The 26,358-nt window shown below is 39.6% G+C and overlaps 1 protein-coding gene across 4 annotated transcripts in view; it reads left to right on the forward strand.

Annotated features, from left to right (window-relative positions):
- RASA3 (RAS p21 protein activator 3) overlaps positions 1–26,358 on the forward strand; it is a 138,268-nt gene that overhangs the window by 76,970 nt on the left and 34,940 nt on the right. For 3 of the 4 annotated variants that reach the window (XR_010883994.1, XM_067295465.1, XM_067295471.1), the window contains exons 5-6: positions 3,643–3,719; positions 26,044–26,124. Coding sequence is in view for 3 of the 4 variants with exons in the window: in XM_067295465.1 (XP_067151566.1) it covers positions 3,643–3,719; positions 26,044–26,124 (158 nt within the window). In the remaining variant the exon portion in view is untranslated. The remainder of the gene's footprint in view (positions 1–3,642; positions 3,720–26,043; positions 26,125–26,358) is intronic. The other variant, XM_067295475.1, reaches the window with a different exon arrangement.

The following is a 26,358-nucleotide window of genomic DNA, read 5'->3' on the forward strand; positions in this document are numbered from 1 at the left end:
TAACAAGCATCATCTAGTTTTTTCTTAGTAAGGCCATTTTACAGTTTTGATTGTTACTTATTTCCTCTTGGACACTGTTTACTTCCCTGCAAGAAACTCAATCTACTGGTGACTTCTTTAATGAAGAACTGAAATATGAAACCTGGTTGGGCCCAATATGGTATGTCAGACATGATTAGGAAGGACATATGACCTACAGCTTATGAAAAAAGAAGTGTGGTTCAGCGGTTGAGTTGGCACTCCTTATGCTTGTTCCTTGAAAAGGTTCTGCCCAGCTAAATATGAAGGGTGTACTAATGAGTATAGCTGCCTCTAGAAACATCCTGACACATATTTTTATACAAATGTGTGTAGTAATTAATGCAGTCTACTTCAAAATTGTCAAGCCTCCAGCTTCTTCTCTGAATTTGTTCACAGTTGGAGGAAAAAAAACTGTGTCTAGGACACAGGCCTGGGACTGATCCTAGATTCGCTTCCTGGCTCTGCAATGGGGATTTCATCTGAACAGGAACAAGCCCCAGTGTTTCAGCTGTCAAATGGGACTAAAATACTTTTTTTATCCTGCTGCTTTGTCTGATCTTTCCTGCTCATAGAGGGTGTCTTTAACTGTGTGCATCTAGTACAACTGGAGACTCCAGATATTATCACAGGAGTTCTTTTAATAATAAAAATACTAATTTCTTAGTTAAAAATTGTCAGTAAACAAACATGTTGGTTACTTCCTGTTCCTTTGGTCCATTTAATTCTGTGTAGGTAATTGATTGACCTTCTGTTGGTTAGATGAACTGATGATTTTATAATGCTCATTTGCTGCATAGTTTTCTATCTTCTCTTTGAAAAGTGCATTATCCAATATTTTGTAGATCAACTAATGGTATTGCCCAAGAGTAAATTTAATCGGATGGATCCTTATGTTTTGCCTAAAGGTATAATTGATTTGGGAAAAGGCATTCTGTCTATGTAGGGGTTATTTTCTGCAAATTAAAGCTCACAAATATATTACCATAGCCTTATTTTATTTTAAGGTATTTTTGTATCTGAATTCTTTAACTGGAAGTAATGAAGTATTCTGGGAATAGTCATAGGGCTGACAGCCCAAGTGATTCTATGACCTTTGTTTTGCTCTGCAAAGCTTTGAGTCACTTTTGGAGCAGCTGGCCAGTTTCAAAGTCTTCACAAGAGAAAAATGAGAGCTACAGGAAAAATTGGCTTTTATCCCAAAGGAGGCTGCACTATATTTTTATACTTAATATAGCTGGGAAAACGTGTGAAATAATGCTGACTTAAAAACATTTTTTGAGCTTAATTTCTAATTTCTAAACCATCTTACTTACTCAGTTTCAGTGACATCTAGCAAATTGGCCATGTAAGTTTGTATTCAGGCTCACCTAAGTGTATTGAGGCATTCTTTTCTTCCTGAGAGACCAGTTTTCTCTGCTTAAGATCAGCAGAAATATTTCTATAAAAACACCATCTCACCTTTTTGGCATTTTTCTACAGGAGGTATTTTCTCTAGAGTTCCTGAATCTCTATTCCTGCCTCTTAATTCTTTCAAAACTCTAATTAGTGTTAATTTCTCTAATAAAGATAATATATAGAAGATCAGTAAAAGGTGGCAGCAGTGTTTGTTATAGGTATGTAATATAAATTTGTTCTCCAGAGACTCATGGTTTAGCTCCTGTGATAAAATATGTGATCAGCAGAAGAGATGACAGTGAAGAATAAGGTAAAATGTCATAAAAATAAAGCCAGAAAACTGTGCTGCATGACCAGAATTCTCAGCCCATTGCATACCTAGCCCATTACGCGTGTTTTATGGTCACTGTAGCAGGACTGAGTCTTAAAGAAGTGGTTCTAGAACTGGCTTTATATATTTGTGCAGGGAAATCTTTTTCCCATTTATGAGGACTGGCTCAAGATTGGAAGAAAATGACAGATGTTGGCATCTCTGTATGCTGAGTAAAGAGGGGATTCATTTCTTGGTGAAACAGAGGTAAAGAATCAGGAGTCCAAGGGCCAGATACGGTGTGGGATTTTGTTTTACACAGCTCAGACCTCTTTTTCTTGTTTTCTGGATAAACATGAGTGTCTTCTGCCAAATGTACTTGAAAGGTCTATACTGTAGCCCTCAGCTAGAAAAATCTTTCTTACCAAGTCAGAATACTGAAGGTAAAAGTAGGTTATAAAGGTTTGATGAGTGAAAATGCCTAAGTAAGCACAAAGCTTGCATTCAAGCGAGTGCAGAAAGAACGGTCCTTGGACAGGAGTACCCAAGGAAGAGGAAACAGGGGACTGTCACACTAAGAAGCAGTATCTTTCATAGACTTCTGCAGGATGAGTGTTCAGGTACTGGTGTCAGAGTTTAGATAAACTGCTAAATGCAAGAGAGCCAGGGAACAAGTTTAATCAGAATTTCTGAGTGTCCCTGTTGCTTAATAGCACACTTGTGCTCTGGTTTGGGCTGCTTCCACTAGGTCTCCTCCAGACAAATCTGCTGTAGAGGAAGCAGATCTTAACAGCATTGGTACAATTTGGGGCCAGGGTTTGATCTTCTGTTAAGCGGGATAAACATCCTCGTAGAGGAGGAGGTTGCTGTAGGCAGTCAGAGGAGACAAAGTCTCTGGTGAGAGTTCTGGGGGTGTGAAAAAGAGAAAGGTCAAATCTGGAAGATCTTATGACAGGGGTGGCAACAGACTCTTATATGAGTTGAGACAGAACTGAGTCAAAGATGATACCTGCGTTAGCACCCTGAGTAACTAGCAGGGAGGATTTTAGGGCCCTTCAGTAAAAAGGGGGAAAGGGAGGTAGTTATGAAGGTCAGTGACTCAATTTTGGCCATGTTAAGTTTAAATAGATGACTGGGCAGCTCTGGTACGCCAGAATAGGCCAATAACAAAATGTATTTTGCGTTTGCTATATATACAGTAAAAGTGTTGCTGAGTTTTTGCCAGTGAGACTATTTGCTCATGTTTCAAAGTGTAATAGCATTACTAAGAGGAATGCAGTGTGTATTTGTGATTGCCTTTATTTTCTCAGTAAATTCAAGCATGGTTTTGGCCCAAGTTACTTAATGTGATGGTAAGGAGTGGAAAACTATGTAATTATCGGTTATGAATGCTAGCAACATGTTTGACCTTTTTTTTTCTTTAGTTGCCCAGTGTAGTTTTACAGATAATTTTCTCACAGTTTATACTATTTCAGAATTTTTAGACTCTGTGGTTTTCTAACATTTAAAACATAAGACTTGTAGGTATCCATTTGTGACACACTGTGATGATGTGATATCTTTTTGAAGATTGTGCTGCAGATCTTTGCTTAACTTTTAAAAAGCTAAATATAGATAAAGCTACAACAAAATATTTTAGTCTCAGACCAGAGGCACTCTATATCGCTCAATTAGTAAAATATACAGAGATAAGATAAGGGACAATAGTGGAATTTTTATGCACTGAAATTGAGTAAAATGGCTACTAATCTGGATTCTCTGGCAGGTGAAATATCTCAACTATACAGCTGTTAACTAGTCTTTAAACTCCTTTTGGAATTGCTCACATTAACAGAATTGCTTTGTTTTAAGTTGGAATGGTATGGCTGGCTATGTGTAACATTAAATTTTCATGTGATATTTTTGGTTTTTTTCAGGGAAAGGTCCATCTTGAGCTGAGACTGAGTGAAGTCATAACAGACACTGGTGTCGTCTGCCATAAGCTTGCAACACGGTAGGGTTGACTGCAGAGTTATGAAGAAGCGTATTAATTACAGATAGTGTGCAATACTTCATTTAAAAATCATTGGAGGAATCAAAACATGGATTGAAAATTGAATGTCCTTATGCTCTGAACTTAATTAGCAACTGCTCTTAATAAGTGATATCCTTATGAATTTATAGGATGTGAGATGGTTTTTCATTTTCTCCTCCCCTTCTCCACATGATCTAGGTAATTTTCTTCCTAACACTTATAAATGTTAATAAATCACTTACCCAATTTAGTCATGGCATTAATATTAAAAACACATCAAAGCGTAATATTAATGTCCTTCTGCTTTGCATTAAGGACCTTATGAGCTAAGCAAATTTTTAGCATAACTTGCATGGTGACAGGGTGTTACAGGGCTGGCTTAACAAACAGAAGTTTTCCATCAGTTATTGAAGTAGTCTCAGAATTAACCATCCCATCTCACTTCAAACTAATTGAAGCCTAGAAGCCCCAGGGCTCAGATGGGAGTCAAGATTTCACCTTCTGTTATGGAGGAGTCTTGGGAGCCATTACTTTCTGACAACAGCAAAGACTTTTAGGTGGCTGCTTCAGGAGCAGTGGCTGAGCTGGTAGGTTTCTCTCAGGAACCTGCCTTGTATTCTCTGTCTGGCAGAAGAGCTGTCAAGATTGGAGCGTTAACCTATGAACAAAGCCTTGGCAGAGCACTAACAGAATGATGTAAAATGCGGGTCTAACAATAGGACTGGTCAGAACTTCCCTAGCAGAGCATTTTTCTGTTGAAACAATTGCCAAATAGCTTAATGTGTATGATGCTATCAGAGTAGTCTTTGCAGCTGGGACCTGTTAACAAATGCAGGTGAGCCATGTTGGTTGATCTGCATCCTTCCAGGCATACTGCTAGTATGAGGATATGCTGGAGTATGCAGTCTTGCATGCCTGTGCATACATCTTCTAGCCCTGCCAAAGCTCTGTAAGTTGGTATACTTGAAGTTTTTCTCTCTGCAGCCCACTGGGTTTTTTTTAAGTGATGAGGCATATTGAATAGCACAGATAGTCTGGTGAAAGTTGCTGTGTAGACTCTGATCTCCAGCAAACTTACTAATCAGGGCACAATGCCATTTTGAACATAGCTGTACCTCTTTCAGGACAGAAGTTGTTACATCAATATATCTGTGCACCACTTGGAGGGACCAGCCTTCATGTAATTAATACCTGAGGAGCCTTTTTATGTCATTTTCCATTGTGCAATTTGAATATGCCCAAGTGATGAAGATTGCAAAAAGTCCAAGAAACCAGAGTTAAAACCTGCATCTCCCAAGTCCTAGGCTAGTATCTTATGTTGGTGTGTTATTTGTATTTTTCTATTACTGTAGCTCCTAAGGCTTTGCAGGAGAGATGAGGGAATAGAGGATGGGAAAAGACATTTTATTGTCCTTCCACCCCACTATATCTCTGCAATGCTAAGGCATTGTAGGTGTGGGGGGCACACAGGATAGTGGGCTTATCTCTAGTCTTGGACTCTGCCTCTGAGTGGGTCCAGAGAATGCAGCACCTGGAGAGGGAAAAGGAGCAGAATTGTCCTGAGGGCCAAAATACATTGCTTTGGCCTTTCTGGAAGTGTGCAGTGCTCTCCCAAGTGATGTGATACAGCACAGAGGCCTCTCTGTAGATCCCTTATGAACCCTAACTGTGGGATGTGACGTCTGGTAATCTGCAAACAGAGATTAAATGGAACATCCTTTCACACTCATCATGGTCTCTCTTTTGGATAGTTAGGTAACACATTGATGGAGCGTCAAAAGTGCTTGACTCCCTTTGCTTTCTTTTGTGGGATTATGCCATGCCATAGCCAGCTTTTTAAAGTTTTTTTTTTCTTTGGTGAAATAAGACCTGGTAACATCATAGTACTAGGGCTTTTTTTCAGCTAAATTCCTGAAATGCTAGACATGGTTATATTGTTAAAGTTGTCATTGCCTTATTGCTTTTCATGAAGCAAGAAGCTGCATGTGTAATGCCAAAGCACCTTTTCAGACATAACAATGTTCAGCATTTTCTTTCTACCTTTCTATTCATTTGACCATACAGGTTTTAAATCTCTATTCAAATTCTTACTTACATGGCCTTGATTTGAAGACTATTCCTTTCTACAGTACAGAGAAAATACTTAGATTGGCTTGTGAAGCATTCTGTAACCTTGATTTGCAAGATATTGTTCAATAAATACAATGCTTTGGCTGAAATGCCTAGAAAAATCCTGAGCTTTAACCACTATATCATAATGTTCAGAGCTTATCTCAAATCTCTTTAAATCCAGTTCTTGCCTCTAAGAAACAAAATCTGAAAATCAGAGCCCAAGCAAGCTTTTGTCTGCTGAAGTTGTCTTTCCTACTGTCTTCCTCTCTTCTGTAGCTGACCTGAGCACTCCATTTGGCTCTGGCTAGTCTCCAAAGCTGTTTGTCGTTTGAGTGGTAAGTGGGAATAGAACTTAGGTTAGGAAATAAATATTTCTAGAGTATGTAGATCCGTTGGTACAGGTTTTTGTGGCAGTATATCTTACGAGTGGGAAGAAGGAACAGGAAGAGAGAAAGGGGAATGATTACATCAGGAAAAATAGCACTTCAGAATGTAGTGTGGCATTTTCTTCATGCAGCACCTTTTATATTTTTGCTTTAGAAAGGTATACAAAGCCTTTCCTGCAGACTATGGATCTGTGACATTTTCCCACACTGCCTGAAATCTCTTTCAGGTTTGTTCATAGATAGTTTGGTTCTAGGGCTCAGACAGGTAAGGAGAGAGCACAGTAATTAAGTAATGCTTAATTAAATGTCTGTGTGGCTGGACACAGTGGGAAGATTTGCCAGTGGGAAGAATGGAGAAGGTAGGGAAGGTAGACCGTTTGTTATAGGTAGTTCATGAGTGAAAAGTAGAGACTGGGTGAATTAGAGGAGTGCAGCTACCAAATGAAGTATGTAAAGATACCTGATTTTGATGTGGACAGCTCATGAAAGCTCTTACAGTGAGCAAGTAAGATAAAGCAGTAAGATTGTGAGTGAGAACTTAAAATCAGTTAATCCTGCATTCTTCAGAGCAGAATGTTTAGATTGCTTGTCTTGTGGATTTCCTCCACCTTTTTTTTTTTCTTTAATAGGGCTCTTAGGTGCAGGAAAATAAACACTATCCTGTAAATTGCCACATAGGTATAGCTGGTTGAACAATTCAAGTTGGTGAGGAGAGCAAAAGCTGCTTCCAGTGGGCAACAATTTAAAAATACCTTAGAGACACTTTTCTGAGCCCCAAGGATAATGCTCATTTTCAAAGACACATATGCAGGCTCACTGAAAACTAGACATAGCTAGGAAACTTCTCCAGAAACTGATCCAAAAAATCAGTTTTCTTATCGGCTCCCCAGCAGGTCATATCTTCACTACTGTGCTTTCTTCAAGCCTGTGTGCATTGCCACCACCTCCACATCCCAGAAAGCCTTGAAAGCAGCTGGGGCCTTGCTCAGCCAGTCTGCGGCCCTATGGAGCACACCATCAGCAGTCAGCTGGATGGGAACGTTTATCTGAATGGAAGGGGGCAGTAAAATTGCTATGTGCTGAGCTCTTGAGCATTAAGTAGTAGATTATTTCAAAATGCAAAAGGCATATGAGCTTCCTTAGCCTCTGCAAAGGAAGCAAAAAAATTGGTTAAAAACTGTTGCCTAATAGCTTCTCCTTAGGAAGCATTCAATACTTTCATTTAGCCCTAAGCCACTAAGCTGTTGTGCTTCATCAGAGCCCTTCAGAGGCTATAGTCTTTGCCAGCTGGTACAGCACAATTTCTCTGGCCGAATCTCTGCAGCAGAGATTATGAGGAGAAACATTAGTGGATTTAAAAGTTACATTGACAGTACAGATACAGGCACTATGATCAAACTGCCTGTGTCCCCAAGCAGCTCCTGCTGTCACACTGTGTAAGAACCAGAACTCATCTTTGTGGGCTCCTTTGGGGAGCCCTTTGTTGCTTGTGGCTTCTCTCTGTGGAACTGCTGGGAAACTTGATGGACCCAGCGACTGGGTTGCTCTGAGTTGTCAACTGGTCTCCCTAAGCATCTCATGTTCCTAGCATGGGACTCAGGCTTCTGATGTGTTGTGTATTTATGTCATACATAAGCAGAGCAAGTCTATAGCCTACTGCGCACAGACCTTTGCCCAAGTGCTAATCAGATAGGAGAAAACACGTATGGACTTTGTGGCCTGGTACCTCCATGTAGCTGTGTATTTATGCTAACTACTGGTGTGCCATGCAGTGTGTCATCTTGAGTACACAGTGTGCTTGGAAAAAGTAAATCTGTTCAGTGGGTTCTGGTTTTCCCCCCTCTATCCTTTCCTCAGAAAAGATCTTGAGTTGTCTTCCCCTGCCCTGTATGGCCACAGCCTTCCTGGCCCTCTGCGCAGTCAGCTGCAACTTGTCATGGCTACCAACATCTGGCCTCGCCTTTTTTTGGCTGTGGAGCGAAGACTGTCTCTTATTTGTCAGGTGGTTTGGCACTTGCCAGAAATCTGTCTTTAGTTTTATGAACATTTTAAGGTAATAAGGCAGAAAGAAGCAGTCTGGACCTTCCCATGAGTCCTACTGCTTGTGCCCATACCTGTTCCACCCTCACCTTTGTGCTGACGCAAGTTTCTTAGTGGCTGCATGAGCAACAGTACCTTTTTATTTTTTTTCCTCAAGTTTTTTAAGCTGGATCAGTCCCTGATCCTGTATACCCTAGAAACTACACAGAGTTTTTTTTCAAGCACAAAAGAGTGAAAGTAAGTGGCAGGGATGAGGGAAGGATGCTCCTTCTGCAGCCATGCCACCTTAAAGTGTTTGAACAGAGGCATAAGCAGTGTGTGTGCACCCCTGTTCTGTGAATACATCTGGAAAAACAGTGGCGCATGGCGCTCGCTACATTTTTTTCTGAATCACCACGCTCCCTGTACAGATATCCTTCCTGCTTCACAACAGAAGTGCTTAGAAAGGAACCACAGAGCTTTTGTGAACCTTTCCCCACCATCTTTACAGCAGACTCCATGCAGCACATCTGTGTTCACCACAGAAAGTTGGTTCTCCAGAGGCTTTAAGGCCTCTGGGCTAGTGCAGACAACTTTCTCTCATCTCGCAGAGCAGCATAGACTAGGATCAGCAGATATCTGCATTCACATTTATTTAATAAAGAGGAGGGCTCCTGGAGATCGCTTTGTAGAAATCCATGCGCTTCACTTTGGCTAAGCTACCAGAAACAACATTTGAAAGCAGTGTTCTGTATTTAGCAAGATGACATCTGACTTCCAGAATGCCTAAAGGAATAGGCCACTGAACTCCCATTGAAAGTCAGCATGAGCTGGAAGTCTAGCTCCCTGATCTTCCTTTGAGAATTCCAGCATGTGTATGTAATTAGTCACATTTAAATGTCTGTATTTATTCAGTGTCCCCAGCTGCTCCTTCAAGTGTTGTCTTATGTCTTGTCTCTTAGGTTTAAAAAAAGCTTGAAAACATCTGTTTTTGAGAGCTTCCCCCCTCTTTTGTGCTTGCCCCTCCACCCCCAGTAAATCTATACAGCTGAATTATAACTTATGTGGTTTAGCTGCCTCTGCTGCCTTTCATATGTAGCAACACAGTTTTTCAGCGAGTGATTCATGGATCTGCAAATACATTACCAATGCTGAAGTTTTATTTGCTAAATGAAGCATTTGTAACCCTGGTGTGGAAGACATGCTGTTGCTCTGCATTAATTTATGAATTAATCTTAAATGCTGTGTGACTCTCTTGAGTGCTCCAAGAGATGTATTCAGGCCATGTGGAACAAAGTTAAATGGGCTTGTTTGCAAGAGCAAGCAGGAAAGGAAACAATGAGTAGATAGGACATCTCTTCACTTCAGGGGTCATTAAGAGAACAGTGACTGAGCTGTGGGCATTTAAGAGCTTTAAAAGTCCTTCTGAAGAGGAAGGGGGAGGTAAGGAGGAAGGAGTCATTTGTCAAGGGTGGTTAGAGCAGAAGGTGGGAGGGGTGGGGGCTGGGCTGCATAGGGGGGGATGTGGTGGACTCGGTGATGGTTCCCCAACTGTCTCTGCCCTATGAGCTGAGCTTTCAGTGGGCAGCAACTTTGCTCTCTTGACTGCTCACAGTATAGCTTTTAAGTTACTTGTCTGTGAGCTTTGGAAAGTGGTGTGGGCAGCACATTCCTCACAGACTGACAACCATTGCTGTGCATCATTCTGCCTATGTAACTGTTTAAAATTCTCTTATGCAATGTGGCGTTTCTAGGGTTAAGCGTAATTGGTATTCTATTTTGAAAAGTTTAGATGGTCAGTCTATTTTGCTAGTCTCAGTTTTTGAGGGGCAAAACCACAGGTATCAAGTCTAGTCAGAAGGACTAAGGTAACTGCAGCTCCTGTTTGTGGATCACAAGTGAATCTTAACCTCAGAGTAGGAGAATACATGATCCCACCTTGAGTGGTGAGGGTTTGCTGTGATCACCTGTAATTGCATATGGAGACACCTTAAAAAGGACAGGAGTGCAGCTAGTCCTCCAACCATGGAATATATTTAAATATTTTTATGTAAAACTAAAACATGCAGGCATCATTTTCGAGTCATCTGAAAATTTTCCTTTTCAAACTAGCTTGCTTCCTGCTTTTCTCATTTATGTTGGAGCTAGTTTACTGTAGATATCTATCTTCATCAGATCCCAGGAATAAGTAAAGAAACTGTTCAAAGGGTTCAGTTAAAGAGATAACTTTGAAATGTGTTACTTGACTGTATCTGTGACACTGAAGACCGAAATGTTACTGCTTTCTGTCATGGCGCTTTGACATTGATAGGAGTGGAAAGCAGGAGTACAGAAAGGATAGCCGGCAGAGTTTCAGATAATGCTTTCTGTGGGCTTTTTTGTTTGTTTTTTTTTTTGAGGGGGGGGGGGTTGAGTGTCACGTTAATGCAGAAAACTCTAGAACTTGTTAACTTGATGCAATTTCTTTAATCTCTCACAGTATTTCATTTTTTTTGTAATAGGTAATAATGTTGCATGGACATGAATCCTAGTTTTAAAATACAGCGGACTCCAGTTACTTGGAGCTAAATGAAGACAATGGTGTAGAGCAGGGGTTAGCCCTCTCTTGAGGGTGGTGTGCTGCACAATATTTTTTCTTTTCCAAGTTAGAGGTGGTGTTCTTCAAGAAAGTCAGCAGGAGCCAGGAGGTGCTGTCTCATAGGAGCAATATGGTGATGACAGTATTTTGTTACTGTGCGAGGTGGCAGCTCTCAGGCTCTTCATTGTATGTTGCCCAGTGTGAGACTGCAGCTCCCATTGAGCCTGGAATTAGCCTGAGGCCAGAACTGGAAGCTAGTGTCTCTCTGGGGGTGCTACAGCTCTGTGAGCCGCCTTGCCACCTGTGCCCGTATCTGCTGCTTTGAGGTCTAGAGAACACAAGTTTTTTGTACTGCTTCAGATAAGCTTCTACTTAGTTACATGGACATACAGTGCACAGCAAACTTTGAACTCACTTCAGGGTCAAATGAAGTTTATTTTCCTGCCCAAAATTTGAGCTGAGTAAGTTAGGGGGAGAAAAAAGATGTTGCTGACTACAAGCAGACCAGTTTGATGTTTGCATCAATCAGTGCATCTCTCAGCATTTTGAAAAATTTCAGCTTTTGTTTGCAGCTGCTGAGGAATACTATTGCGAACATGAAGTAGTTTCAAGGGTTCATTTTCAATAGATGCAAGCACCCATTAAAATGTGTCACAATCTCGTTTGTCTGGAGAGCATACCCTGCATCAAGCTATGCTTTTTCCTGCAGCACTGTATGTTGGTCATGCTTTTAATCTTGTATGTGTTTCGTAACAAACTGGGGGGAAAAAAATTGCTCTGAGATTAAATCACAAAGGATCTGGTATTTTATTTTCTAGTGCTGCAGTACTGGGGGTTTTGGGGAGTAGGGAAGGGAAGGGAGAGGGGATGGATACATACCTGTGTATGAGGTTTTAGTACAGATCACAGGTTTTCCTTCCTCTCAACCCCGGTGATGGTAAGGCAATGAGCTGCTTGCTATCTGAGCAGTTCTCTGCCCTTTGCTTCTCCTTCGCCACCAAAACTTGTCTTGCCCATTCTATAGCCTAAATCAAGTTTAAACTGCTTGCTCCCTCCATCAAACCTCCCCATGTACTATAAATATCACTTCCTCCTGCTGCCAGATTTCCCATGACTGAAATTTGTGTTTCACCCTTCATTTTTATATTCAGTGTTTCTTCAGTGCTTTCTCCTCTGTTCATGAAATTCTTCCCATGTACTTAAGTCACAAGCAAATATCTTATCTGTAATCCTAATTAAGAGCAACTTCTTTGTTTAGGGCTTTTAGCAGTAGTCCACCTCAAGCAGAGAATGTAAAGTGGTCACCATTTTGAGACTGAACTGTTGCATGACTATTTGGAGTACATATAAGACTGGTCTTGCGGTGCAAGGCTGGAATGTATCTATTCTAAGTCAGTCTATTTCAACAGTAAGTGCCACTATTTAAATAACTTGAGGGTACTTCCTGTTTTGCACAGAGTAAACAGTCTGGGATGATAAATTGAGGCAAATTATTCAAGCATAAATCCTTTTAATGAATTATTTTTAACTTTTAAATGTACTTGAGGGCTGTTAGGGTGGTTGGGGGGGCATTAGAGAGTATTCCTGTGGTATCCGTGTTTGTAATAGATGCATAAATTTTGAGAATTGTGAATTGTTAGCACTTTGGGATACTGACAGTACCCCAAGTTGTCTGCATGTTTTTCTTCGCTCGTGTCCTTTAATCAGCTGGAGAAGTTCAATTAATTGCTTTTGGGGTAGGTCCCTAGGAAAAATTTGTGAGCTGTTTTGCAGCCTGACCTGTATCAAATGGCTCTTTGATGTACACAGTATTTAGCATAATGTAAGGGTAAATTTTATGCTTTTTCATTCTGAGTGACTTTGTTGGAATCAGTACAGCTTCTATGGTAAGTAACAGCCCGAAAAAATGTTAGTGAAGCTTCTGAAGGAGCAATGTGATGGGACATAATGCAACTTGCAAATCACACTTCTACTGCTGTGTTTCACTGCTGCTGCAGGAGGAACGTTCTTGCCAGGGTGATAGGTAGGTAGCAGAACAGGGAACTGCGGATCTCAAGGTATGCTAGAAAGGAATAGGGTAAGCTACAGGGTAAAAGGAAGGTCACAGGGCCCCTGGTGTTGAAGCTGGGTTTTTTTGCAAGTATAAGGAGTGTTAAGACATGGTACACAATGCATAGGAGACATTCTTTGTTAATTCTGTTGTTCACAGAACTGTTTGTTGAAAGGAGGTTACTCCAAAAAGTCTGCCTGTGTATGTGACATTATCATTAATGAGAAAATACCCCTTTCCCTAATCCTTCAGGATGAGCTAGAAATCATCTTCATGCTTCTGGATATGTTATACAATAATGTGAGCTTAACTGGTTATGTACTATGACCAAGTTCTTTTCAGAGTCCATAGCACTAACATCACCAGTGTCTCCTGTATTGTTTTTTTTTTTTTATCTTGGTGTAGACCTTTGATTTGGATGACAATGGTGAAATACTTGCGCTATGTTGCTAATTGTGTATTTATAACACGTAAAACCACTTGTGAATGGAAAAGATGAGAAGTCTTTGAGTTCACTTTTTGAATTTAATAGCACTTTGAGGTCAGTCATTTTCACTGTACCACTATTCTCCTTACTCCACTAGATAGTTTGCTAGTTCCTCCTTTAATGGTTTTCCACTCTCAAATACAAAGAGAAAAGGGAAACGCTTTGAAAGAAAATGCAAGATGTGATCCTACAAGCACAGAAATTGGCAAGGAGGCTGTGCTCTTGGAGACAGTAGTGTCTGCAATTAATTTGAATTCATTTTCCAGTTGACTTGCTTCCACGTTGATGGTTTTGTAGTAATTTCATACACATAAGCTTCAAACAGAAGCAGGACTTCAGCTAGACTCTGTACAGTTGCAGATGTACTAGCTGTGCTTGGTGTTATCCTTTTTGTTGTTTGACAGTCACTGCTGTACTGTCCTCAGTTTCCTGCCTTGGTACTCTAAATACCATGTTGGTAAGAGGTGGCACAGTGTGATGGTTGACTCTTGCTATGTGTGTGCTTATGAGTCAAAGGCCACAGAGAATCACTGAATCGCCATCATCTGCAGCACTTTCCTCCCTGGGGACGTTTGGTGGCTCTCTCTTCTCTATGCAGCCATTGAATTTAACAAAATATGTCAAACTGGAATATCTTTTGGGATCTCTGCCTCTCTTTCAAATTTTGTGGAAATTGCCAACTGATTCAAAAAAATAATCAGTGGGAGATTGATGGCCAAATGTGGGCAGATAACATTTTCTCATAAGCCTTGTTTCTTTAGGAGACCAGGCTAAACGGATGCTGTTAACTGGAAAGGGTTCGTAGAAGAGCTACAGGAAGAATTGGAGACCTGATAAATGTGCCTTATAGTGAAAGTGTGTTTGATTTATGCAAGAAAAACTTCAAAGTGGTGAAACCATGATATGTAGTATATTCAGAGGAGGGTTATTCTGATAGTATGGTTGCTTATTCTTACCACAGTAATACTCAGTGTTTGGAAGCTAAAGGCTGATCTAATGGGAAACAAGTAGTAAAGCACTTTTTTTTTTAAACAGTCAGGATTGTTAATCAGTAAACAGTTTCCTTTAGGGTGTTGTGGGGATTTTTTTGATCATTGGGAGTCCTTTAAGTTACACCTGGATTTCTTTCCAGAAGGTGCTCTGGAGATGCCATAGACATCATGAGCTTAATGCAGAACTTGGCTAGGTGAGAGCTTTGATTAGTGTCATGAAAGAGGTCAGACTGTGTGATCTCGGAGATCCCTTTTGGTACCAAAATATAAGGAGAAACCTGAAGTGAGTATGAACTGTTTGTGTAGTAATAACTGGAACTATAAAACTGATGTGGGTTACTAGTTAGGGCTGGTTATACCAGAATAGCTCCCTGACCATGCCCTAATTTGCATCTTGCTTTTCCCTAAGAAGATCTAAAGTGACAAGCGACTATAACCTTTTTTAAAAAAGAGCTTACTTTGCATTGCTTTTCATTACTGAGGAGCTCAAAGTGCTCTACAAACAGAGGTATAACAACCACTTTGTGAAGCACAGCCTCATTTGGGATGGAATATGACTGTTTTTAGGTGAGCATAGGACGCATGCCTGACCTTTCAGGGCAGAAAGCAAAATGGGACAATGTGCTAGAGGAAAATGTCAGCCATATGTTAATGCTTTGTTCCTGCTAGAATACCAGGGTTACCATCCTGACTTGCTCTCATTGTGCAGAAAATCTCACCTAGTACTTTATCATATCCAACTGGTAAAGGTATTTTAGTCTTCCACTGAAAGTCTGTGCCTTCATCACCAGATACCTTCTGGGTATTGCTCTTTGATGATTCAATAGTATGAGATTAATTAGAAAACTCTAAATCACTGGACATTTTCTTGAAACAACACCTGTAATACAATATGCGTATACATTTTCTAGAGGAGAAAGCATCAGTCAGGATCATTGCAGGTGGATGTTTTCCTAAGGTCTTAAAAATTGTGGAGGATGTCAGGAGTCCAGTGCTTTGTAGTTGTGTTGTTACAGAGAGCAATGTTTTATTATGAAGGTTTCACTGATACTGGAAGGGTTTGTCTTCAGGACCCACTCTGTTTCCACACAAAGACCTGAAATATCCTTCTCTGCTGTTTCTGTATCATATTCACAGCATAATCCTCTAGCCACAGAGCACTGTAACACACATCTCCAGGAGAGATGGCCCTTTTCTCTGCTTAGCTTTACTAAGGGGATAGGCCATAGCAGGAATCGAGGGAAGCAAAACTCGTACCAGTATACCAGTACTGATAATAAGAGAGGGCAACAACTGATCAATGTGTTACACTAGCTCTGAGAAACTGTATGTATATTGCCTTACATGTGAGGTGTTTCAATACTCACTTTAATTTTAGTGTAACAATACAGTACATCTGAGCATGACTGGAAGAATACTTTCTAGTGTCACAATATAGTAAGTGGTCTTTTAGGACCAGGGAAACAGTTCAAAGTAGGTAAGTAACCATTCTGTAACAACTCTTTTTGAATGAATGGTTTATGAATCCTACTTGACCTCTCTTTTGGCCAAGTCATAGACATTGGGGAGGATTTCTTTTTAGTTAGTTTCATCAAAAAGTGTATTTCAAACTGTGCCTTTTCATGCCTGTGATGTTTGTGTTTCTTGCAACGAAGAACTTTATCTGCCATACTATAAAAATTTTAGATTAACAGAACGTAACAAGCCTGGTCCGTGTTTCTCTGTTTGGATAACTAAGGAAGACTCTACAGTTCTACTAAAAATACCAATTCAAACTGAACTGTCTTGTGTTTTGTTTTTTTAATAAAAAGTAGTTTTCAAGCATATAGTGCCTGTTAAATATCTGACACCATGTGATTTTTCTGCCCCCTCCCACCCCACTTGGTTACTGGTCTGTAATTGCAATGGGATATGTTAAGGTCTTTTTTGTTATTTAAATCTAGACAGCATCAAGTCAATATTGTTAATTCTGGAAATGTAGTTAGAAGAGAGAATTTTTCATGTTGATTCTGACATATATTATATAACCTTAGCCTAGACCTCTTATCACAATGAATTCAGTGCATCTGCATTACTTTGGGAGTCAGTTGTAAACTTAATTATCATCAGCTTTCAGTAATGCTGATGAATCAGCTCAATTTGAATTACTTAATTGCATCTGTAAGAAAAATCACTACCCTTTTAATAATAAGTATTGTTAATCAAGATCACAGATCTTCTGATTATTCGTATAAATGAAGTCAAAGTTGTTTTGGGTTGTTTCAACTTATATTTTTAAAGACTTAAAAGTTACACATACCTCAGGTGAGCCAAGGAATGCCCAGTACAGAAGGTTGTTGCCTCAGTGTTTTGAAGTCACTTTTGATTGTTTTCTAGGTCCAGTGAATAATCACTTCCTTTTTTTTTCACTTTTAATTGTAAGCTGTTTTTTTATTTAAAAAAGGTGCATTTGCTGCAGTAATACATGTAATACAACTACTTAAATATAAAAATGATGTAAGAATCTAAGTGAAACAGTCATCAAGGATTTATTTAATAGAGAAAATATTATACTTGGACTAGGTAGTGATGAGAAGAAACTGACTGGGCTTTCATTTTGTCAGTGCCACCTGTTTTTCTTTAAATAACCTCATATCTCCTTCCCACCACCCCAAGAGTTGTTGAGATTTGATCCAGACACTCAACTGATGTATTCACTCAGTCCAAGATTTCTAGGTTGTTGGGCCCTTTGGTTAAAGTGTGTCGTGGGATGAGATTTAGATGCTTTCTTCCAGTCTGCTGTACTTTGTGCTCTCATGGTTGTTACAGGTGTCTGTTCAAGTTACATATGGGGTTGTCAATAGTTTTATTTAAAATAGGACCATCTATGGCCAAAGTGCAATGGCAGCTTGACTCAGCTGTACTCACCAAGTAGGAGGAAACCCTTACTCACCAATTAATTAGGAAACCCTTAGCTAAGTCAAGGATGTGCTGCTTCTGTTTTGCTGTTTTGATTCTGTTTCCCTCAGCTGAATACTTTTTTTTCTCTTCTTCAGAGTTTTCTTATTTCCTCTTCTCTGTCTTGTAGTGTTAAGCTTCTGGTTTTAGTCTCTTCCCTCTTTTCTTTTTGTTTAACTCATAATCACACTTCACATTTGGGATGAATTTCAGTCATTCCAAAACTAGCTTCTTTTGTTTTGTCTTCCTTCTATTCATATCATTATCAGTCTGTCTAGCAGCCGTAGATCTTTGTGGCCTCAGCTGGCCAGTGGAAAGAAAAACCAGGACATGCTTGTTTTGTTTGCTCATGCACAGATGTAGTGACATGCATGCATGTCCTGAAAGGAAGTGACTGTGCGGCATGCAGGTACTTCTTTTCTGGGAATGGATTAAACTTGGACAGATCTCCAGTCAGAGATCAGAGCAGTTGGTGCAGTTTCATTTCCCTAAACCCTGTATATCCCATATGTGGACAGTGCATCTTCTTGGGACTGAGCTCTGTTTCCAAGCAAAGAAAAAGCACATGGAAGACTTAAGTGTCACTAGCTGGCTTCGTTATGTAGGCCGTAGTAGCCTTCCTGTGTTTCAGACTTGCAAGCTGCGTTTTGGTCTTTGGTCATCTTTCTTTCCTTATCTGCCTGTATAGGCACTATCTCATTTCTTCCATTTGATATTGCCTCAGGCCACTGACAACTCAGCTAAAGCTGTTGCCTGGGCTCCAATCATTTGCTGCATATCGTAATTACTGTTGTTTTGTCTTTTCCTCTTCTTACATCCCTCATTAACCACACTGCTGTAACACAAATGCTTCTGCAACTGCCTTGCTGTGTTGACCCATTCCTTGGCTTCCTGCCATACTACATCAAATTGAAATTTCTTCACTTTCCTTGCAAGAACCAACATAGTTTTGTCATTGGTCTTTTCCTGATTGTACCTTCTTTCTTGCGTAACTGTTTCTTTATAATTTTTACATACTTCTTGCTTTGGCATAACTTGTATTTGGGTCTTCTGTCCCCTCTGAAAATCACCTTATTCTGGAAATAGCTCCTTCTCCTTACTTACCCTTTCTCTTTACTCTCCCATAGCTCAGCTGTTACTCCCTGTTAATAATTGGAGATGCAGGTCAGAGACTGAGGCAGGAAGAAATGATGATGTCAGTGCAAATAATAGTCACTAAACCAGTGCAATTTAGAATTTCAGCAAGCTTGTGTCTTTGTTAAAGCCCTCAGGAAGCTATCACTGAATATAATTTAACCTTTTTTTATATTAACCTAACTAAAAAAAATTTTCTCAAGTGGCTTTTAGGAAACTTGCAACTCTCATATAATTGACTCAAACCGGCTAAGCTGCTAATGAATCAACTCCTTGCCCTGTGAGAATAGCATGGCTGACACCTACTTTTTATTTTGCTTGCTTTATTTATCATGCCAGCTGGTACTCTGTAAATGTGTGTTTTTAAAATTCTTTCTAGAGCTGATATTAGGAACCTGTTTTGGTATTTTCAACTGTAGCATGGAGGACAGCTTCCATATTAATAGCAGACTATTACTGTTAAGAAATGTTTGGACTTCTACTGACATGAAAAATTTTTGCAGTTTCTTTGAAGCAGTAGTGATGTTAGGGATATATAGGCATTGAAACTATGTCATTTTCTTTGTATTTAATGAAACAATTTCATTTCAGGGTTTGTAGTGCACCAACAGTTGTTCAAGACATAACAATGTTTTGTCACACCTGAGTGTGTCCGATAGCAGCTGAAGGATTATGAGAACAGCCATATGGTGATATACTTTCCTGGCCTCCAGAAATTTATGATTCAGGGAATTCCTGAGCTAGAGGTGGCTTCTTTGTGCTTAGTAGTGGTGGATGCAGATACATCCTGGCAAAACCCCATTAAAGCACATGAATATGACTGGCTTGGCGAGGTCCTGATCACACCCAGATCACAGGAGCAAAAAAGAGGCCTTGGAACAGTTCCTGACTGTAATGGAAGAAAGAAGTCAGCCCACGGGTCTGAGAGCAGCAGCCATGTGACAGCATAGATGTGAGGTTGGCCAAGGTACATTTGGAAATCTACCATGAAGCTTTACCTCAAAGTTCCTCTTAAAGTACTGGGTTTGAATAAGGAACTAAGATTGTGATGCAGGGCTGCATTGAAAGAAAAGGACATTCAAGAATGAACCAAATGTGGCCAGGAAGGGAAAAGTGCCACTTCTTTACTGTGAGACTACACAAAAAGACTGGGCTACTGTATTACAAAGTTAGAGGTTAATAGCTTGTTTTATCTATCCTGAAATGTCTATTCACAAAGGAAGACTATTCAAGACAAGGTACTCAGAATGATACATTTGTCACCACATGACCCTGTAGTCTGCAAGAAAAAAAGGTATAGACGGATCTAAGAAAAGTAGGTCACATACCGAGTACTGGAGAATATACCTTACCAAAGAAGTACTAAACATAAGAAACCAAAGATGTGTTATTTTGATGACAGTTCTGACAGATCTGCCGCATGGTTTGCCTTTAAACTCTGTCTGGTTAGACTTACCACATAAAGCACCAAGTGTTCAAATAATAACTAGTTCACTAGAACAAGCCAGGAGGAGAAATTCTTTTGTCTTTGAAATGAAGCAGAGAAAAATCTGAGAAAAAACAAATAATATGCCTAGGAGATGGGAGAAAGCCTTAAGCTGAAGAAATTAAGAGTGCTGGAACAAGTGGATGTTGGAAATAGAAGATTAATAAAATACATCAGTAAACTTGCCAAGCATAAGGCTGATCCCAGGAGCCCCATATATAAGTGAAAGCAGTTAAAATGCATGGGTTATGTACACTGATAGAAAGGAAGTTTATGTGCAGAAAAAAGATGTATTTTCTGTTTAGGAATTGCAATGAGAAAGCAGTCTGGTTTGACAAAAGGGTGTGGGAACGCTGTGCTGTTCCTTAGGTTGGAACTGAAGGAAGAGTGGAGCATGGCCAGGTACCTTGGAAGCTTCTTGGAAAAGTGGCTCAGTGTGGAAAGAACAGTGAAGTTAATATGAGTGCACGTTTTAAGAACAACTATGTCCCTTCTGTTTTCTTTTCTCTGTGTCCGTCTTTGTATTGGTTTTCCATCCTGGCTCACAAGGATGCTGATGACACATGTACATCCTTGACTAATCAGAAAAGTCTCTAGTTTTCAAATAACTTATGCAATTTCAAGGAAGGGGTGTGGGACTCCCACAGGTTTGGATCACCCTCATTTAGCTTGCTTATGATAGGCCTGTTCTTGGGTAAGACTGTGTAGGAGGCTGTCTTACAGACTACAGCTCCTGGTTGGCAGCCCAGAGGCAGAAGGAATGCCTACACTCTCAGATATGTGCTACTTAGCCTTTGTGGAAACTTTTTTCCTTTTTTTTTTTTTTTAACCTTCTACTCCCCACCCCCTCAAACTTCTGTAATCACATAATTTAAAGAGGGCATGTCTATGGCGTGTTTGGGTTTGGGTTTTTTTTTTTTACCCTCTGGGAATTTTCCATAGCATATTTACTCTTGAGAAGGTTTGGTCAATAACCACATTGAAAACTGAAATCTCTTGTTCCTTGAAACCTGTTAATTTTATAAACCACAAGCAAAATATAGTGAGGCAGCTGCATTGAGAGTTTTCCCATATGACCCACCAATAACCTTAGCCCAGCCCAAGCTCTCTAGCTGTGAGGGATAGCTAACCCTGTCCCAGCTGGGCTCTAGACAGCTAATTATCAGAAACTACCAGTTGGACAGAAAAGCTTCTAGCAGCCGCCAGACATTTTCCCTCTGGGGTCTGATGAGTCAGCTTGTAATTCTTGAATAATCTTGATTGTCTAGGCTTTTTTTCATTAACCTAGTACACATACGTTAAATTAATTCTGCAGATGAATAGAGCAAAGGCATTCATTTTTGACTGCTTCTCACCCCAACCCTCCCCCTTTTGTAGAAAAAGTATTATATCTTTTTTTTGTATGTTTTCCATCTAATCCAGATATTAACTGTCAGTCTTAATAATGTGATACCTGTGTGGCAGAATTGGGGAATAAACTCCATTATATCATGTGTCTGAGTAGCTATGATTTTGTCCTATCTCTTTTCCTGCTTGCAAATTAAAGCAGGTATTTTGGTACCAGGTTGGGAGGGGAGGGGAGGAGTGTTAATTTACCTAACAACTTTCCCATGACTAAAGAAAATGGCTATAATGAAAGCAGTTCTAGGATTAGTTTTCTACAGCTGATGAGAGTATAGTAACATGAGTCAGTCAGACTGTCTTGTTGAATTTTATTATATCTCTACCCACTGCTTAATAGGATGCAAGAACCAGAATGAGCCTCTCTCCAGACATAGCCTTCACTCCTTCAAATCTATAAGTCTTCAGTTTCTTGTCTTTCTCCAGCATCATTATACATTAACTATTTTTAAATTACCTGGAAGGCTTTGGGTGCAGTTTATGTCAGTGACTGTTTCCTGTTTTTCTGTATTTGTTTCTTTCAAGGTTGTTCTTGCTTTTCTCATTCCCACGACACACAAAGAAACATCTTACACTCTAAGCTATCCTGAGTATATAAGCACATCTGTGCTCTCTGCTTTTCTTTTTTCTTTTCCTTCTTTTCAGAGAACATAAAAACTACCCTACTGTTTTAAATGCACTTCTGGTCTAGCCCCAAACTGTTCCTGATATTTACCAGTGAATGCCGCCTCAAATATGGCTTGATTGTCCCAGTGTTACACTCTTCTCAGTCAGCAATTTGAACTCTATGGAGCAGGAGGTGGCTTCTGGACCATTATGCTTTCATAGCTACCTGTGAGCCTACACTCCATTAATTGGCGTAATTCCAATTTGAATCCGTGTCTGCTTTTGGTATCCATGACATCCTGTGGCAGTAAGTTTCACAATTTCATTATACATTATGTGGAAATAGTACTTCCTTTTGTTTATCTTAAACCTTCTGTCTGCTGATTTCATTAGGTGCCGCCTAATTCTAGTTTTATGAAGAAATGTTCTCCACGTCATTCATGATTTTGTAAGCTGTTTGTGAATGGATAACTTTAATTTTTTGTCTTCTGAATTGGAGAGTTCTAATCTCTTGTGTCTCTCCATATTTCTAGTCATCCTATAGTAGTTCTCTGTATCTTTTCTAGATCTGTTTTTGGGAGCTGCTGGAGAACAGCACACACAATTTAAGATGCAAGTACCCTACAATTTATGCTGCTATGACCTCTCTGACCGTCTCCTGATACTGTTTGTCTTTTTAACCGTCGTTGATGGTTGAAGTGATATCGGAGGACTAGCCACAAAAACGTAAAGGGCTTTCCTGTGTGGCAGTGTTACAATGGATCATATCATTGTATGCATGTACAGTTAGGGTATGCACATTTTTCTGGTGGATAACTTTGCACTTTCCATTTTTCAAATTCATCTGAGGTTGTATTGTGTACTGATTTTTATCCTCTGCATGTCCTTAAATTTAGATCATGGATCTAAATTTAACATCTGTCTTGGATTACTTTCTGTCATCTGCATATTCTTGAAAGGACTGCTTTTATTAAAATAGGAATAATACTCTTTATGAACATGCTTTCAGTGTGTTTAGATTTCACATAGTTCTTCCTGTGTGAATGAGAGCTGGCTTGGAAGCCATTCATGAAGAGTAGAAAAATTGGCTGACTGCTATAAAGCCATTGAGCTAATATTTTATTTTAAGGAACTTAAAGGCTGCTTTAAGGAAGCAGTGTATTTTTTTGATACTGACACATGGAGTACAATTGTTCTTTTTTCAAATGGAAATATGTTCAAGTCATATTCGCTACTCTAGAAGAGTGTTACCAGCAGTCGATGTAAAGACCACTAGAAGAAAAGTGGCCTCCTCTGTCCCTACAAGAGAAGCAAGCTGAACCTGTCTCTTCACAAAGATTTTCTATTTCTACTTCTGGATTTTTCCTCCTGCTCTTCTCCTAGATACTCTGCCAGAGGTCTAATGTGTCATTTTATTCACATCTACACTGTGTGAATTTAAAAAGTAGCACTTGCCTTGCAGCGTTGAGTACTTGTATTAATACACATGCAAAAAAAACCTGTTTTTCACCTTCTCTGTAAGACAGACTGGGTGGATTTGGGGTAGGACTTGGTTGCCTGAAAGCATGCATCTAATGTATCTGTGATGCCTCTGAGAGGGACAGAGCTGTCAAATGTACAGGACCCATGAGCGACTGCTGCCTTTCTGGAAGCAGCAGCAGGAGTCTGTGGAGGAGACCTAAACTGTCTCTGCATTTAGACAACCAAATCCTGTGTGTGGTGTGTATTTGACTTTGAGGGTTACTGGGATGTGAATCTTTCATTTCCAACTGGTACCACAATAGCATCTATGGCTTGAACTTAGGTGTTGGCATGGCAGCACTGTGCAGTATCAGATACCTACTAACCTGGGTATATGAAGGGCTTCCAATTCTGTGTGGAAAGTAAAATTTGTAGTAGAACAAAAGATGTCCAGAAATAAAAGTGTCAGAGTGCCTATCCAATCCAAATTTTTTTCATGACTTTTACTCTGGTTTTGATCTATGATTTCACTTGAGTATTCAAAATAATGAACATAATTCTCTTTTGTGCCAATATTAATGAATCAGTAATGAAAAGAAGATTCATCAAGGTTAACAACTGAGTGTTTTTCTGTGCAAGTGGAGGCTGTGAAAATAGGGAGCTTGTGAGTGATTGCATTATTGGGGGCTGCTTGTATTAAGCCAGTTATCTAGCCTTTATTCTGTGAGGTCGTAGTCCTGAGCATCACTTCAGCTTCTTGCTTGTGCCACTTTAGTCTGATCTTTGGTCTTGATATACTTTTTAGGCCAGTTTGAACCTATCTAGATTGGCTGAGAGCAGAACTTCTCTGATACAAAAAAATTTGCTGTAGTTAGCTGGTATTGTTTACCTCCACCCCTCCAATAAACAGTGTTTTCTGTTTTAGTCAAAGGAAGTACAGCTCTGGATTGTAGTAGACCTTGGTATAGAAGGATTTTGCCCAGATAGAATAAATTATTTATTGTACTCTACCTGGTATTGGTAGAATATAAAATTTGTCATCCTTAATGTAGAGTAAGCAATAGGTCTGTAGTAAAATGGTGTTTGAAGTCCACATCATGTGTTCCAAAAACTTTGCTTTGTGGATAAATTTGTAGAGTGCTATTTGTTACTGATTTTTTTTTTCTGTTGATTTTTATATCAAAGTTGCTGTTATTGAAAGAAAGGAAATGGATATTGTTTTTCTTGCTGAATTTATAGCACCCAGAAGTGCATAAGGTATGTCACACTGGGAGTATAGGTACTGCTTACCTGCCCAAGGAGCTTCAGAGTTTGTCTTCATTAAAAATTTCCAGTTGTAATTACAGCTCAGTGTATGTAGTCTAGGGACTGTGGCAAGACTTGAGCTGGACTGAAAAGCAGCCTCTATTCTGCAGCTTGGTAAAGATTCTGTGATTCTGCTGTGTTCGTGAGAAAAATCATTTTCAGTTGTTCCATTCTCCCATTCTTAAAAATATCTTCATCTGCTTTTCCCCTCTCCTGCTTTAGAGCATACTGCTCTGTGACATAAGTAGATGCTCCTACTCAAAACAAAGGCACCAAGTAAATTAAAGTCATAGCACTGCAGTAAGCACAGGATCAAGTATTTGCCCAGGTAAGGTGTAATTTGACATATTTCTGAAAGACTAGGGAGCATTATTACACTAGGGAGCATTTTTTACTTCATCTCTGGAAGACACCACATATGAGCTGATGCAGTACACCTGTTTCTCAACACTTCACTTGCTGGAAGATGTGTTTGGCATCCTCTACAAAACCAGCAGACTTACCTGCTTAACGTAGAAGTTGTTTCAGGAGGGAGAGTCCTGGCAGCTGGCTTGCCTGCCAGTATTTCCAATTGGTGCTACCTTCCTAGGTAAGGTTTTAGCTTGTGAAACTTGGAGCGTCTTTACACTGTTCTGTGTTTTTGACAGAGATGTGGGAATGAGAGTGTGAAAGTGCAGATTTCTCATCTTGGCTTGCCACATGTCAGAACAGGAACTGATCTGTTCCATTTTGTCCCTCCAGTGTCTCTTCTCTGACTTCTTCAGTGCCAAGCTGCTGAATGTGTTTCCTTTTTCAGTTTTGCTATGTAAAAATTTTAGAGAGGAAGATGGATGTGTCTTAAGCCTCTTGGTCTGTAGCTAACATGTCTTGACAATAAGCCAGTGCAAAATTTTGTCAGAAGAACTGAGAGCATCATGAATGTGATTCTGAGAAATCATTTGTCTACTGCTGGAATCTCTCAGTGTTCTTTTCCCATCTTTTGTTACAGAAGTAAATTCTGATTATTATTATTTTTGGTGAATAAGTTGTTGGATAATTCTGAAGTGTTGACAGCTCCCATCTTGATAGCTGACTTTTATTTCATGAGCCTTAGATTGTTGTTCTTGCATACTAAGAATCCTTCAAGTTAAGATTTCTGTGTAATTTAATCATACTTTTGACTCTATTAAAGATACTATTTAAGACCAACAAATGCATTCAATTTTAAAAGGATTGTGCTTAATGACATTTCAATTCTTTAGTAAAAGGTATTGTGAAAATGAGACAGGAGAAAAATGCATTGCTTCTGTTTGCTCTGCAAGCTCTTCTTATTTTATTGATTTGTTTGTCTGCATTTTCTTCTCTTCTAGAGTTTTAGAATGCCAAGGCCTGCCCATTGTGAATGGGCAGTGCGATCCCTATGCCACGGTTACCTTAGCAGGACCCTCCAGGCAAGTACTGCAAACACAAGAACATTTTATAACAATGATTTGTTTCCTTCATCACTAGAGACCCGCGTTCTCAGATGGACGGAGGGTTTAGACGCTGCTAAAATACCTAAGTGTTTGTGTGCATGTATGAACTAGTGAATTATACTAGAGCAAGTAATTTGAGGCTTGTTTCAGCTTTGATTTATGTAAAGGTCTGAATAATTTTTAAGTAATTTGAATATCCTGGAGTATTTA

This window comes from Apteryx mantelli, chromosome 1 (assembly GCF_036417845.1).
Source record: "Apteryx mantelli isolate bAptMan1 chromosome 1, bAptMan1.hap1, whole genome shotgun sequence".
NCBI classification, from domain to species: domain Eukaryota; kingdom Metazoa; phylum Chordata; class Aves; order Apterygiformes; family Apterygidae; genus Apteryx; species Apteryx mantelli.